Consider the following 16,866-nt stretch of genomic DNA (forward strand, 5'->3'; position numbering starts at 1 on the left):
CCCTGCTGGTATTTAAAATACTGGTGGCATAGCTTTCAGAATCACAGCAACTCACAAGCCACCACAGTACGACAAACTGACAGACGAGTGGTGGCGTGGACTGACTAGACTTACTATATATGTCTTTCTCCTAACTCCAAGGGCTGAGTCTTAAGTCATGTGCACCAACAGCCTCCTACACTCTGGAGTTGAGTGACCCAGTATAATAGCTGTAAATATATTATGATTTAAGTTTTTGTTCCTCAGTTACAATAGCCAGACTTCAAGTAGTCACTAATCACATAGAGCTAGTGGTTAGCATAGATTACAACACAGCATAGTATCGGATAGCATAGATGTACAACCTTTCTATCCTCACGGACTTTCAGTTGGACTCTGTTGGTTTAAAAGGAATTCCTGGCTCCATCCTCCCTTCTGAGGTGACTTATACCCTTTGAATTTCAGGCTCTCCTCTGGGTTATGAGCCCTCATTTTATGCCTTTGAGAAAAACCAACACCTATGATACCTTTTCCCTCCTAACTCCAAAGCTCCTTCGCCGAAGATGCCTGTTTGGTATGGTAGCATAGGCTAAAGGGACCCTTCTTGTGCGGTTTATAAAGTGCTCGGCCGCCAGCCAAGTTTGGTTATTGGAATCCACCCACCAGCCACTCCAAGGGAGCAAGATGAGGCTGTCTGCTTCCATAAAGATGACAACCTTGGAAACCCTATGGGCCAGCTCTACTCTGTCCTCTAGGGTCACTATGAGTCAGAATCCAGTTGAGGACAATGGGTTTGGTTTGGGTGTAAACACAGGCTAACGCCTCAGCTGTTATGGGATTATTTCCAGACATCTAGAGAGCAACCTCTGAATGATAACACTTGACAGCACATTACCTGCAGGATCAGAAGGGTGCCCCAATCTTCACACTCCTGTTGTTAAGTGCTGTTGATTCAGTTCCAACTCACATGACCCATATAAGGCACTTCCGACAAGTGACTGGTGAGTTTGAACCACTGACCTTGCAGTTAGCAGTCCAGTGCTCATCCTACAATGCCATACCAAAACACTTTTGTGCTCCCAGCACCCGGCAAAAGTACACAAACTACTTTCTTCGTTATTGGGTGGAGCCTCAACTTTGCTGTGCTCAGTTTTGCTCTAAGCCACATTATTCTCCAGGAAGGACAGTGATGGGTGAAACAAACAGTACTGAAGACAGCTGGGGCTTTTGGCTTCATCTCACCCAACTCCTGACTGCTGAATCTGCACAAAAGATCTGGGAGCCCAGTGACAGTAATCAGGGAAAGAGTAATTCTGTTCCATCACATGGCGTTCCAAGTGTAACCCATCTGAACCTGAAATAGGATGCAGGATGGTGACTGCTATTGTCTCAGGGGAATACCACACCACCTTCTAGCAGCTTCAAGGATTCCACCATAAATATCCGGACTGTAAACACCCATTTGTTGCTTTCTGCCAATGGTTAACCTTTGGGTGGGGGTGGGGTGTGTGTGTGTGGGTTGACGGGGATGGGGGGTGCGGGCTGTCTCCTTTTTTCATTTCAGAATCTTCAATGGCAAAGCACTGCATAAAGCCTTTTCAAGGTCATTCCTTGTCTGTACCCAACTTATCTTTATTTTCTAGCTTTAATTGCTCTTCCCTGAAACCTTCAATCAGATCAAACTGTTCTCTGTCTCTGGAACAGGTTATGTGCCTTCCCACCTACCGCTCTGCTCATGTGCAGAAAATGTCTGCCTATTCTATGCTCTAGCTATCCAGATTATCCCCACACTTCAAGGTGCAACTTAAATCCCACATTTTCAAATAAACTTTTGATTTCTCTGGTTTCTAGTGATCTCTTTTCTATAGTTCTGTTGTCTACCTGCCACGCTAGATTGTAAAGAGTCAAAGGCTTAGGACTACATTCACTGAATAGGGCAGACTGTATCCTGGATGCTGGGGCTATCAAGCATTGGTGCGTGGCTGTAAGACTCAAGAAGCTGAGTGACTCTCTGTTTGGACAGCACTGGGCCTGGCAGACAGAGATAAATCAACAATCTCAGTACCAGTTTTTCATGAGGGAGGAGACCGATGCCTCCCACACTATCCCTCTTCCTAATGTATAAGACTGAATATGCCAGGATTCCCCAAGGGTGTTTGCACTAAGGACTGGGGCTCCCCGTCCCTGCCTGCTTTTCTTACTTACCTGCAGCCTTGTCCAAGACACAGTAGTCTGGAGAGTTGTCAAAGTAGACGAGGTCAGTCCGGGTGGCACGGCGATAGCCTTGGCGGGCTGCTGTGAAGTTGGCGCCATCCTGAGTGGCCGTCACCTGCACAGCCCCATCATAGCGCCGCCTCAGGTAATCACCCGTGCGGCGGAAGTCTGAGAGTGCACGCCAGCAGGTTCGCAGTGTACAGGAGCCACTCACCCCGTGGCACTTACACTCCAGCTTCAGAAAGCGGCGTACAGCCTAGGGGTAGGGAGACGGCAATGGAGAGGCAGCTAGTCAGGGCCTGTTCAGTCATTCCAAGAACTAAGGAGCTCTGGTAGCATAGTGGTTATGAATTGCCAGCGGTTCCGTGGGAGAAAGATGAGGCTTTCTACTCCCGTAAAGATTTAGAGCCTCGGAAACCCTGAGCAGGGTCACTATGAGTTGGAACCTACTCCACGGTACTTAACAAGAACTAAAAGCATTAAGTCTGGCTGGCTCTGGTTGGTTCTTTCCTCTCCCACCTGTTCTTCCTGATCAAATTCACAGGTAGCCTGTTTGAGTGTCAGGGCCACAGGATTCCGTTCAGGATCACAGTATATTTGCACATTCTCTAGTTTTCATATGTCTTGGGACCCGAGGGCTGTGCCTTCCTACGTTTGTAGCATGCCATTGTCCAGCTCAACACCATATACTGTACACAGCAGGTCTGTGAAGACCAGTGAGCTGACTAGACCAAACTCTTCCCCCTCCTCATTCTTTCAGGAGGCAGTTCTTTTCCTTCCTTTCTCCACCTTTTCCTACTTTTTATCTATGCAGAGACTACATGCCTGGCAGAACTGAGGCATTCCCAAGCTCCCTTAGACCACAGTCACACATACTAGTTACCCCTAGTAAATATGAGTGTTCACACACAGACATGAGTACTGACCGTGCGACCACAGCGGTTGTTATGTAAGTTCATCAGGGCCCGGGCATCCTTAAGCCTCTTCTCCTTGGCATCCACAAAGGCCTTGGCAAAGTGGACACCATAGCGGATGTTGTCACTGCAGCCACCCCAGTCAAAGTCCCCACGTTGGTCACGGTGTCGGCCACGGGTAGAGGGGTCACAGCTGCACATGCTCAGTTCACCCTGGCTGCAGGCACGAGTAATCGCGTGAACCACCCCTGCTGATGAGATGGCATATACAAATGCTGCCTCCCTGCTGCCTAGAGAGAGGGAATGGTGTGTTTCAGGAAGAGTCCTGTGCCTGTCCCCTTTTTCAGCCCATACAACCTCTTCTTTCCCAGAGCCACTCCTAACAACTCCTTTACTCTAAACTCGCTTGCCTTCCACACCTTCCCCAGACTCTCTGGTCTTTTCCCCTCAGCCCTCATTGCTCTCCCTTCACTTCTCTGTATAGCTGGCCTCTTGGGCTGACCTAGCATCTTGCTTCTTTCTAAACTCTCAGGTCCAGCCATTGAAAGTTTCATGGTGAATCATCCTTCCCACTAGTGCCAACTCTAGGTCAACTAGGCCTTTTCAGGCCCACTCTGCTGGACAGCTCCCGTAAAGTAGAGACCCCAATCCAAGGGTCAGCTGGTTTGGAGAGACACACACTTTGCTCTCCCTGCTCTTGGGGGCTGATGAATCCTCAGCCCTGTAACCCTGACACTTTGAGATTCCCAGCCCATTCTCTTTCTCCTAGTTTACAGTCTTGCTCTGCTTAGCATTTTTGCTGAGCTGGGGTCAGACCACTGACTCTCCAAATGTTTACATGTCACCGTTCCATTTATGCCATGTTCCTATTACTGTAGTGTTGGGAGTGCTGGGGTGAGGAGGAAGATGGTGGTATTAATAAAGGACCACCCGTTCCTAGTCTGCAGCTTCACAGTGCATGGAAGGCCCAGGCTGGGGGCAGGAGGGAAGAAAAAAGGCAGAGGTGCTAAGGAGTGCTTTGTCTGTTCAATCATCCCAGAACCCTGGGATCTAGAGAGCCCCTGTCTGTCTACACTTGTATGAGAGTCTATTTCCATCTATGTCTCAGCTTCTGCCCCCCATTATTTCTCTCATTATGAAGTACCATTGGGGTCATGCCTACCCTTCCCACTCACCACCCAAAGCATAAAAACGAAAGGAGCTGGGGCAGGGTACAGGCAGTCCCTACTTCTGAGCATGACACGTCCAAAGACTGTGTGATCCCGGTCCAGCGTGGTGCAGTTCCATCGGTGGTGGCGGAACTGGTGCTGACACTCTCGGATCCATTCTCGGGCACCCTCACCCACTGAGCGCATGATGTCTGGGTAACGCTGGCACAGCTGCCGCTGCCGGCTCACCAGACCAGGGATATTGTCACAGATCACTCGGGCTCCCAGTGCCCCAATGTACCTGCAAGGACAAGATGGCCAGAGGAATGAGGACAGGGGAGGCTTGGCGTTCAGACCCTGAGTAATCCCTTCCCCTTCCCCCAACCCAGACTCCCAGAGGCTGACGGGTAGAACCATTCCCCACAAGCTCTGGAGAAAGAGAGTTACGCAGTTACAAAGATAATAACTGAGCGGTCTCTCTCTATCACCAGGACCCCGGCTAAAGGCCAGAGTGACACACACTCCTAGGACGCAGGCCAGGCATGTATCACATCCACAGAAGCTGTGGGCATGTCACACAAACCCACTGCCTGTTTATTTCATAAACACTAAAAGCCTCATGGAAAAATAAGCTAAGAAAATGAGGGCCTGAGGCACCGCTCTCACACCAAGCCCAGGAGATGGTGCGTCCAGAGTGGTCAGTCCATGAAGACGTGGTTTGGAACTGGGGTCTGGGGTGGGGGGGTCAGTGGAAAGAGACCTAGTGGGCAATTTTGAGAAATGTCTATAATGCTAGTTTGACCTATATAGCTAAAAAAAAAAAAAAAAAAAACAACCCTCATTCCTGATCCTGAAGTTGTGGTAAGTAGACCCCAGGCCCTACTTTCTTCCCCATAGCACTTACTTCTAGGCCCAGGGCCTTTCTTGTAAGACTAATGGGTTTTTTAGAATCATACTCCTCAACGTAGAGCACACACTGTCCCATATGACCCTGATATGAGCAGAGGGCTATTTGCAGTGGGAAGCCAAAGGTCAAGCTAAAAAGTAACAGGGTGGTGGTGGTGTGCTGTGGAGTTGGTTCCAACTCATAATGACCCTGTAAAGGCTTTCCGAGGCTGTAAATCTTTACTGGAGCAGAAAGTCTCATCTTTCTCCTGCGGAACAGCTGGTAGTTTTGAACTGCTGACCATGAGATTAGCAGTCCAACTCATAACCACTACGCTACCAGAGTACCTTAAAGCAACAGGGCAACTCTCCCCAAACTATCCCAGTGTAAGTAGGGGTTGGGGTGGGAAATGGAAGGACAGGTAGGCTGCTAGAGTCAGTCTCAAATTTCTGCAGAAAACATTTTCTCTTCACTCTGGCCTGCCCACCACAAGTCCCAGGGAGAAAACAATAGTGCATCCATTACCCTTCCTTCCCTGGAGGCCACCAAACAAAATCGGACCCATTCACCCACTTCCTACAGTTCAACAGCCCAGCTCTCCCTGTCACTCCATGCCAGGTCTCCAACCCCACAGTCCTTCCTTGACTTGGGCATTCTCTCTTCTCCTTCCCAAAGCACATCTCAGGGATGCCCTCCTCCCCTTTTCTGAGCAGGTGGGGGGCAGTGAAAGCAGTCACTGCTCCAGACTAAAAAGATTTGATCTAGACATGAATGAGCCTGTGGTTTGGGAACAGCCCCAAGATGGGCCTAGAAGTGGGTGAGGAGAAGGGAGGGTGGCCCAGTGGAGGGAGGGGGAGAGCTAGACTGCCCTGGGCTCTGTGCCTCCCCTGCATTCCCACAGCCAGCCCACAGACTGGATCACCACTGGTGACACCAACTCAAACAAACACAAGGAGGGCTGATGCTTGCCTCTTGGGGAACTCAGCAAGGCTGATGGGGCCCATCTGTCCCGGGGGAGGGGTGAGAAGGTTGGCCCTGCACTAACAAATCCCATGGAATCAGCGTCCCCAGCATTGTCCATCAGGGCAACAGCTTCCAGGAACAAACAAAATAAACACCCAGGCTGGGCCGGGCCGGGCCGGAAAGCAGGGCCTGACGCACAGCCTGGAGTTACACCCACTGCTGCGGTGCTTTGTTTAGAGATTCAAGACAGTTGGAATTGGAGTTCATCCCCGTCTCACCGCTGTTCTGCTTCCCTAGTTCAGCCCCAAGTACTGTCTAAAGCAATTATTTTTACCCCCCTTTCCCTGCTGGGGTTTGGGAAAGGGGAGGGGAGGGTGATGGTGGTGGATGGGAATGGAAGACCAATAATCCGGCCCTCTTGAGACTGTCTGGAGTAGGGCAGGCCAAACTCTGGCAAAAAGTCCTTCCTGTGGTCTGACTTCAATCTGTTCTGCTGCAGCCCACATTGGCCCTTCTTGTTACATCCTTACTGAGCGTGGGAACATCTGTTCAGTATCAAAGATGGGAAAGTAATTAATGTCTCTACTACTACCCTTCCCCTGCTCAATAGTTGCTTCAACACATGCCTGCAAAATGCCTACCATGTGGCAAGCACTGAGCTTGATTCAGGGGCACAGAGATGTGTGAAGCATCCCCCAACTTGGTCAGCTATAGGAGACCAGATGGCTCTAACTCTGTAGCTTTCTTTTTCCCTCCTTCCTAGCCTTCTACCTTAGAATGTCCTTTATACATCCCTTCCTATGACGAAGTGACTGATAACCCTTGCTACTCAAAGTGTGGGCCCTACAGCAGCAGCATCACCTGGAAATTTATTAGAAGTGTAGAGCCTCTGGCCTCACCACAGACTGAGTCAGAATCTGCATTTTGACAAGATTCCCTATATGATTCCATCCCACTGCTCCATGAAGACAGGCATTTTGGTCTGTTTAGTTCTCTATAGCTCCTGTTCCTAGAACATGTATAACACATAGTAGGTACTCAGTAACTATTTGTTGAATGAACACTGATTCACCCACAACTCCCTTTTCCCCCTAGCCAGCCAGGAACAATTTCAATGACAGCTCTACCCCTTGTTGACATAGCCAGCCTATTTGCAGATGTTTTATGCAGGATTTTGAACCAGATCATTTTGGTTTGATCCCGGGCTGAGAATTTGCCTTTCCACCCCAGATGTACCCAATAGGAATCTACAATTTAACACGCTTCCTAGGAGATGCTTATGCACACAGAAGCATCACCTGGGGTCTATTACAATCCACCTGGAGCTCTTGTTAGAACTGTTGTTGTTGTTGTTGTTGTTGTTAAGTGCCGTTGAGTCGGTTCCGACCCATAGCAACCCTGTACAGGGTTTCCGAGGGTGTAAATCCTTATGGGAGTAGAAAGCCTCATCTTTCTCCCGCGGAGCGGCTGGTAGTTTCGAACCGCTGACCTTAAGGTTCGCAGCCTGAACTGTAGGTTGACAGAAAAGCAAATTGTCTGCAGAGGGGTGAAGTGTAATGAACCGGTTCAAAGTCCTGGTTTTATGCTTGTGTCCTTTTCATGAAGCCAGGGATCCTCTCCCCATTCCTCCACTCCCCCCAACCTTCTGTGTTTTGACAGCACTATAAATGGTGGGGAGTCCTGGTATGGTGCGGTAGGATAAGCACTGGACTGCTAACCTCAAGGCTGGCAAACCCACCAGCTACTCCTCAGAAACCCTATAGAGGGTCGCTGTGAGTTGGAACCGACTTGATGACACTTAACAGAATACATGGTGGAGTCCTGGTATGGTGCTGTAGGATAAGCACTGGACTGCTAACTGCAAGATCGGCAGTTCAAACCCACCAACCACTCCTTTATGAGTTGGAACCAACTAGACAACAGGACCTAACATGATAAAATGGAGGGTCAGTGAAAAACAAAGACCCCCAGTGAAATGGAATGACAGTGGAAAGAAGCAATGAGATCAAACATAACAATTGTGAGGATGGCATAGGACCCAAGAGTGTTTTGTTGTGTATGGGGTGGCTGTGAGTCAGAACCCACGATGGCACCTAACAACAACATAACAAAGTATATGTGGTTCAACCTAGCTCACATAGGGCTTTCAACACAGGTTAAAAGTTATTACCCTCCCAGAATCTTCTAATCACACAGTAGTATGTGTATAGTACCTCACAGTTCACATCTTTCTGCACACAAACCCTATGAGCGAGATCTCCAAGGTACAGATGTTGAAGCTGAGGTTCAGGGATATTAAGTGATTTACTGCAAGATATCCAGCTGTGTCCATTGGGGCTAACGAGAACCAGGATGAACCAAGGCCATCTGACTCCAAAATTCAAGGGCGTTTTATTCCAGGGGCAAGACAGAAGAACAAGGCTTAACAAGGAATAGACCAACCTGATTGGCTTCAAAATCTGTGTGACCTTGAGCAAGTTCCTTACCACTCCCCTCCACCCCTCTCTTCTTTTGTGTGATGGAGATAATAATAGTATCAACTTCAGTGGATTCTTTTGGTGGTTGAAGCCGATGATGTTCTTATATGCTTTGCCATAATGCCTGGCACTTAGTAAAACCAGTTGCCATCGAGTCACTTCTAACTCGTGGGTAGTGTTGTTAAGTGCTATTGAGTTGGTTCTGACTCATAGCGACCCTGTATAGGGTTTCCAAGGAGCAGCTGGTGGGTTTGAACTGCCAGTCTTGCTGTTAGCAGTCTAGGGCTTATCCTACAGCGCCACCCTAAGACTCTGGGCTCATTAAGTGGCAGCTGTTGGTAACAGTAACACTAGTATTATTAAACTACTTGGTGTCCCTCTCCTGTGTGAGTCTCTGATACAATCTTGCTCTCCTGACGTCCTACATCTAGCCCCCTGTGCACATGACAGGAACCCCTATTTTCTTGTTTGGTTTGTCACAGACTAAGAAGAAATCATCAGTTTCCTCCTCCAGTTAGGGTGGGGGACCGAATCTTGGGCTGGAGACAATGCTGACCTCCTGGAGCACAGATACACACAGAGACAAACAGGCATCTCCTCCAAGGGCTGTGCAGAACATCTTGCTAGCTTATTATGGGGTTTCTTTCCTCCCCCTATGAAAAGCACCTTAGAGGCCTGACCTGCCTTTAGAAGGCAGCTGTCTTTTCCCAGAAGTGATAACCACTAAGGCAGGTTAACTGGGGCCTGCCTCTCGGACAGGTGGGAAGCAACGAAACCGAATTTATCTCTGCAATCACTGCTCATCCAGATCCTGTTGCTCCCCCCCACTTCCATTCCATAGGGATGGTGAGTCCCTTTGTGTAGCACCCACCCCTCTCCCCAGGACCTTTTCCAAAATCTTAATATGAACCACGTGGGGAGAGGGTAGTGAAGTGAGAAAGTAAAAGGAGAAGGAATGTAGCTGAAGGGAGGACAGGGGTACAATGAAGAACCCCAGTCTTTAGGAACCAGGGTGCTGAAATGACCAGAGTGACACTTTCTCACCTAAATTGGCCCCCAAACAGTACCTCCCAAGCTGGTATGCAATAGTCTAGTCCCCAGAAGCAAACTGCCATCTGGGCCAGAGCTTGTGAAGATACCCTTAATCAGCCAAAGTGAGCCTTGAAGGTAAAAGGGTGGCTGTAATCTCACCCTGAACTTTGAAAGGCTTTTCTCCTTGTCCCCTTTCTTCCTTTTCCCTTTCTAAAGGAATGTTTCCAGCCAGATGTAAGATAGAGGCCTCCCTTCTTCCCCATCCAGAACCCCCCTCCTTGCCTTCCTCAACACTGCAGAGATAAAAAAGATCCAAAAAAGAGATTTTTCTGAAACAGGAAAACCGGGGTTGGAGGTTGGGGGTTGGGGAGTAAGCCGCATCTTGAAATGATAGGAATCTGTAGCCCAAGCTCACTGGCCCCTCAGCCAGCTACCCCTTACCCTTAGAGCCAAGATTCCAAGTCCAGAGAAAAGCCACAAGGTGCAGGGGGGTGGTGGAGAGAAAAGAAAACAAGACTACATGGTGGTGGTGGTCTGGGGGGGGGGGCAGTGCGCAGGAGGATGAGGAACAGAGTGGGGAAAGCAAGTGGGGCACTACATGGGTAAGAAGGGCAATAGTAGGATCCTAAAGCACTGGACTGTAAGGTCAGTTTCAACCACAAGGTCAGTGGTTCAAGCCCACCAGCAGCTCCTGGCAAACCCTTTACAGCGTCTCTATGAGTCAGAACCAGCATTTAACAACAACAACAACAACAAAAGACCAGTTTGATTGGGGGTGAGGGGGGTGAAAAGAAAAGCCGAGAAGACTGAGTCTACTCAGTCCAGTCCATCCCCTCTACCCTAACCCTGCTGCCCACTCCAGGAAGGCGGGGGTAAGAGGGAAAGCAGCTCTTTCTCCTGAGGGAGACACTGAGTGCCATGCAGGGCTGGTGGAGCACTGGGGTGAGGGTGAGGGGGTGTTGTTCCTAAAAGAACAGACGTCTTGTGGGTTTTGAAAGCTGTTTGCCGCCTCTGTCTGGTAAAGTGCTGGGATCTAAGGCCTGCAAAAAATGTGAGAAAGGGTCTCTTAGGGCTTAGGACTCCCCAAACCTCTCAGGTTGTGGTCCTCTGGGGAAGAAGGGAGGGAAACAACGGTTCGAAATGCTATCCTCAAAACCGAGGCTGGAGACAAATGTCTAGATTATGTACACCCACGTGTTTTGTTTGTTTTAATTGTGGGAGTTAATGGGGGTCGGGTTTTTTTTTGCCTCAATTCAATTTATAAACCTCACGCTGCAAGCTGCTGCCTCAGCAGTGTCTACCTGCCTGCGTTCTCCACCTTCCAGAGGGCGATGGGGAGAGGGGGTGCCCAATGAAATGGCCACTGCAGGCCAAAGAAGGGTGATACCATACGTTTCTTGAACACATACTGGAAAAAATCAAAGCAAACCAACAACTCCAACAACTCGAGAAGTTAACTTCTGAGTAAGGGGCCTGAGCTGAGATAGAAGGGATACAGCATGTGGGAGCCTGGAGTCCAGACCACCAGGCGTCCTTACTCCAAATGTCCAGCGTCCTCCTGAAAAGGAAAGACGCGGCGGTCTCAGAAACTCTTTGAAGGAAACTGTCCGGGTCTTACATCCCGCCTGTCACGCTGTGACTTCGGTGACGGTTCTGCCCTGATCATTTCTAACTCCAGCGAAGTGGCAGGCTTGCCCCTGGAGCAACCTGGGCCGGGAGCCTTCTGGTCTCTACGACCCAGCGCCTCACCCGCCCGGTCCCGAGAGCGCCACTCACCACCAGGACGTGTCTACGGGGCCTGGCAGCGTCAGCAGCAGCAGCAAACAGGCGAGACCTAGGCGGGTCGGAGACCGGTAGCCGTCGGGGGACGCGGGGACCGGGACGCGGGCGCGCCGAAGCTGGAGCTGCTCGGCTGCCTCCGCTCCGCCGGGCCTCAGCATAGCTCCCCAAAGACTCTCCGCCGCGCGGCCCAGGGGCAGGGGACGTGGACTGGGGGTACTCAGACAATCCCTGCCTCACCCCCCTGGGAGGCCATGGGCTGGCCAGCAGCTGGGGATCTATGGGGACTGGCGAGTCCAGAAGCCGGAGTGCAAGGTAAAGTGTTCTGAGGCCGACGACGGCGCGCCGAGCCCGGGGTCTGGGGCGCGCTGCCCCGGGCGCGGGGTGCCGAGTGCGGAGTGAGAGGGTCGGCGACGCGGAGTAGGGCAGCGGACAGCGTGTGCAGCCAGCCCCTCCGACCGCGGCCTCTCATTGGACGGCGCGGGGCGGGGCCGAAGCCGGGACACGCGCGGCCCTCAAGGCGGCTCCGCCCGCGCCAGCCGGGGCGCTCCACGGCACCCTAGGTGTGGTAGCCGCCTCCGCCCCTAAGCGCGCCCTCGCAGTCCCGCGCCGCGCCCCCACCTGCTCCGGAGCGTTGCTCGGGGCGCCGCGGAGCCAGTCAGTGCGGGGGGCGCTCGGTCCCCGCCGACGCCACGCCACCGGGTCCTAGCGCCCTGCGTTCAGCCAGCACCCTAGATTCCTGGGGGTGGATGGCCTAGCGCGCGGAGCGGAAGGGGGCTGCAGAAGCGTCTCCCTGCCTTCTAACCTACAGGGCCGTGAGAGTTGAAAATTCAGAAGGCCGTATTTATTTCCTGAATCCTCTCTTTCCATCATTGCGCTTCTGTGAAATGGGTGGAATCTTGTCCCGGCTGCCGGGAGCTGCGGAAGAGTATTAACTCCCGTTTCTACGTTGCCTACTGGGGCGCTGTGGACAATCGGCTTCAGGTACGGTCTTCTCTCACCTAGGGCTCCTGGCCATTGGTGCTTCCTCCCCACTGCCTCCTGCCCACCCTCAACAACTTTAGACTGGGCTTCCCCTCCAGCTCTCCCTCCTCGGATGTTTCCTGGGGGGGGGGGGGCCGGGGGACAGGGACTCACTGGCGGAGGGGACAGCACCTGCGGCCGAGGACTGGGACTGGGACTCGCCGCCCCTTCCCTCCCGGGCTCCGCAGATCTCAGCTTCTCCGGGCTCTCCCCGGCCATCGGTCCCCCACCCCTTGGGCGGGGCTGCGAGACTGAAAGAATCAGAAACAGCTGGGCGACTTTCCCCAAACCAGAGGCCAGGGTGGAGGTCCTGCTGCGAGAGTGGAAGGCCGGAGCTATTTCTCGCTGCATTTGCAGCCTTCCTTCCCCCTCTCCGCAGCTCCTACATGCCCCCTCCAGCACATAGACGGGGGAAGGGGAATAATAGATAAGGGGGAGATAGATGTTCTCTGTCAAAAGTTATTTCACCCACCTCACTGGAGTCCCTGGCGACAGAACGGACTTTATTGAGGTGTAAAACTTCTTTTGAAAACGTCCAGAGAGTTCACCTGGGGTCTGACCCTACCACTTCTCCAGCCTCAGTTTCTCCCACCTAGCCCCATTCTAGGTGTCTTTCGTGCCTCTCTTCGTGATTTATCTAAACTATAAAGTCCTGAAGTAAACATCACGCTAAAAACTGCCCCACCCCTTCAGCCCCAAATGCACTGAGGGGGATATGGAGGGTGTTAGCAATGCTGGAGGGTGTGCTGACAGGGTACAGCTGGCCACTCACGGCTGCAGACATCATGGAGGAAGAGGAGACCAGCAGACAGGCACAAAAGGACCTTAATGCCCTCCTCACCTGACCCCCCTTTACACACACACCTTCTTTCTGTGACAGGTGGTGAATGCATTCATTAATTCAATAAATCCTGATTTTTTTTTTTCTCAGCCGTATGCCAGGATCATGCCAGACACTCACTCATCACTGAACAAAGCAAAACAAAACAATTTTTGTCCTCCTGCTGTTTACCATCTGTTGGGAGAATATAGGCAATAAACAGTAAACATCATAAGTAAAACATACATATACTGGTGGTGATGGTGTTCCGGGTGGTCATTTCCAACTCATAGTGACCCTGTACAGGGTTTCCGAGGCTGTAAATCTTTATGGGAGCAGAAAGCCTCATTTTTCTCCCACAGAACAGCTGGTAGTTTCAAACTGCTGACCTTGAGGTTAGCAGCCCAATTTGTAACCACTATGCTACCAGAAGCGGCAGTCAAGAAATTAAACAATGTATTACATTAGGCAAGTCTGCTGCACAAGACCTTTTTAAAGTGTTGAAGAGCAAAGGTGTCAGCTTGAGGACTAAGGTGTGCCTGACCCAAGCCATGGTATTTTCAATAACCTCATATGAAAGCTGGACAGTGAATAACAAAGACCATAGAAGAATTGACGGTTTTGAGTTAGGGTGTTGGAGGAGAATATTGAGAGTGCCATGGACTGCCAAAAGAACCAACAGATATGTTTTGGAAGAAGTGCAGCCAGAGTGCTTATTTGAGGCCAGGATGGCCAAACTTCATCTCTCATACTTCTGACATATTGTCAGGAGGGACCAGTCGCTGGAGAAGGACATCATGTTTGGTAAGGTGGAGGGGTCAAAGAAAAAGAGGAAGACCCCCAAGGAGATGGATTGGCCAAGTGGCAGCATCAGTGGGCTCAAGCATGGCAACAATTGTGAGGCTGACCCAGGATCGGGCAGTGCTTCATTGTGTTGTGCATAGGGTCGCTATGAGTCAGTACTGACTCGATGGCACCTAACAACAACGCTACCAGAACTTCTTACATACACTTGTAGCCTGCTGAAACGTGGTGAGTTCAATGGAAAAAAATAGAGCAGGTAACGGGGATGGGTCACAGTTGTATCTATGGTGATCAGAGTAGGTCTTATGAAGGTGACAGTTAAACGAAGACCCGAGGGAGGTGAGGAATTGAGCCATGTAGATTCTTGGTGACAGATTCCGGAAACAGGGAACAGGCAGCACAGGCTCGAAAGCAGGGGCCAGCAAGGAGGCCAGCTACCTAGGGCAGAGAGAGCCCATGAGGAGGGAGGCATTCTGATAGGTATGGAGAGAAGAAGGTGCCCACGTTGAGGTAAGGTGGAAAGGGGGCTTGGTTTTGGGTTGGACTGGAATGGAGAGTTTTAGTTAGTCCTATGATTTCTTTTGGAGTCCTGGTGTGGCGCTGTAGGATAAGCACTGGACTGCTAACCACAAGAATGGCAGTTCAAATCCACCAGTCACTCCTCAGAAGCCCTATACAGGGTCACTATGAGTCGGGACTGACTGAATGGCACTTCACAACAACATGATTTCTTTAGAAAAGAGCAGACCTTATGTTGTGCTTCATTGAGAGGAGCAGGTGGGAGAGGAAAGGCCCAGGAGCGTAGTGGTTACGAATCGGGCTGCGAACCTTAAGGTCAGCGGTTCGAAACTACCAGCTGCTCCGCGGGAGAAAGATGAGGCTTTCTACTCCCGTAAAGATTTACACCCTCGGAAACCCTGTACAGGGTCGCTATGGGTCGGACCCGACTCAACGGCACTTAACAACAACAACAACAACAATTCCTGGCCAAGACCCTTTCCTTGGACTATTCCTTCACCTCCTCCCAACCCAGCCCCACCCAGATGCTAGGCAACAGTCTGCAGCCTCTCCCAGTCTCCCCTGTGTGCTTAGATCTGGGTGTGACTCTGGCCCTGTGTTTATTTCTACATATGGACCTGGGGTGAGCGGGTGAGGAGCTGGGGATGATGATCACATCAGCCTTTATCTTGGGTGGACTCGCTCACGTGGGCCCCTTCTTTGGCTTCCATTTTCTTCATAGTCAAGTGGGACCATGTCTTGGCACAATACAGACGCTCAACTATCAAAACGTGTTTCTGAGTGGAGGGGGGGGTGGGGGCGGGCAGAAACACCAGCAGCTTCAAGAGAAAGGGAGGTGTATGAGGGGACAGACTTCCCCCTAGACTTACAGGCCACTTTTACCCTAGAGTGGACAACACATACTGAGGCTTTGCTCCTTCCTCTTCCCTTCTCCAATCCCCCAGCTTTCCAGGAGAAGCTTGGCGGCACGAGCCAGCTGACTGCAAGAGCTGCACTCAACCACTTAACTAGAGAACAAATACGGAGCCAGAGAAGAGGTTTTCTGGGATCTGCCACTTTGGGGCTTCAAATCTGAAAATAAACTTTCAGTCTTCAGGTCCAAGACACTACTGGAGAGCTCAGCTCCTCACGCAAGGGCCTGTTATGGGACTTCTAGGCAGAGGGTCAAGGTCAGAAGCTCAGGCTAGCCCCTGACTTGCTTCTCCCTCTCAACCCTTGCCCTTCACCCTGGGTTACGGCAGCCAGGGGAGGAGTCACTAATTTGGAACTCAAGTTGTGGTCTGGAGGGCCCTGTATGGCATCAAGTCAGCATTTACTGAGCACCTGCTGTATGCCCAGTACTGATTGAAGTTCATGTAAATACAATAAAGCCACCTGAGAGCTGCCTACTAGGTTTTGCTGGAGCTTGAGATTGTAACCTGAGGAAGATTCACAGACACCCCAAAGACTTCCAGACTCCTGGGGGTGGGGGTGGGGGGCTCCTACAGGTCAGCTTCCACCCCCAGCCAAGCTGGAGTTTCCCTCTTCCATAAGGTGGCACCAGTCTCCTGCCCTCTCAAAAGTGAGGACCTTAAGGAAAAGATTCCCTCTTACCTTTGATCTCTAATCTCATACTCTGCTTTCCCATGAGCCACTTAGAGTTCAGGTTCAGCTTCTTTCAGATTCATCTTCTTTCACTCCATTCTCTGCTGTGTGCGCTAACTGGTCTTGAAATTTTCCTGGTCCAGGGATGGGGGTGGAGATGAGCTAAGGAAGCTAGGGTGTGGGTAAACAGTCTTTATTTCACCCTGGTCCCTGGTCTAACCCCATCGAAGGCCTCCTCCTTGAGTCCATTTGGCTATGACCTCTTCTTTCTCTGTGGGTGGGAGGTGGCATGGATGGTAGTGAGCAAGGAGAAAGGCTAAGAAGGGGCTGGGGGAGGTTTGGATGGGAGTCAAGGAATTCCTGAGCTTGCTGATTGCACAAGGGGCTCTGAGATTTCTTTGCAAACTGGGTCTCATTTAAAATGGGGCCAGGTTTGCACAGATCCCTAATACCTCCTTCTTGGTTGCCACCTCGCAGGTGTGTTGGAAAGAACCCAGGGACTTTTAGGGGGTGGGGAGCCATGCTTATCATATAGCCTGGCCGGCTGCTCCTGGGTATTTATAAGCTTCCAGGGCTTTGAGGGAAGGAGTGTCTAGTCTCAACCCAGAAGGGGGACTGGTGAGTGAGGCAGGGCTAGAGACAGGGATCCCCCTCCCCAATCAGGGAGAGCCCAACAGGGGAGATAGGCAAAGAGGGTACTAAAGAAAAAGAGGGAGGATGAGAG

At 51.1% G+C, this 16,866-nt stretch overlaps 1 protein-coding gene across 1 annotated transcript in view; it reads right to left on the bottom strand.

The window, feature by feature from the left end:
- WNT2B (wingless-type MMTV integration site family, member 2B) overlaps window positions 1-11,563 on the bottom strand; it is a 17,695-nt gene extending 6,132 nt beyond the window's left edge. The window contains exons 1-4 of the mRNA XM_006865912.1: window positions 11,390-11,563; window positions 4,336-4,556; window positions 3,120-3,397; window positions 2,185-2,449 (exon numbers count right to left, since the gene is read on the bottom strand). Coding sequence (XP_006865974.1) covers window positions 2,185-2,449; window positions 3,120-3,397; window positions 4,336-4,556; window positions 11,390-11,553 — 928 coding nt within the window. The 5' untranslated portion in view covers window positions 11,554-11,563. The remainder of the gene's footprint in view (window positions 1-2,184; window positions 2,450-3,119; window positions 3,398-4,335; window positions 4,557-11,389) is intronic.
- Between the last annotated feature and the right edge of the window lie 5,303 nt (window positions 11,564-16,866).

This window comes from Chrysochloris asiatica, unplaced genomic scaffold (genome assembly GCF_000296735.1).
Source record: "Chrysochloris asiatica unplaced genomic scaffold, ChrAsi1.0 scaffold00085, whole genome shotgun sequence".
In the NCBI taxonomy this organism is placed as follows: Eukaryota; Metazoa; Chordata; class Mammalia; order Afrosoricida; family Chrysochloridae; genus Chrysochloris; species Chrysochloris asiatica.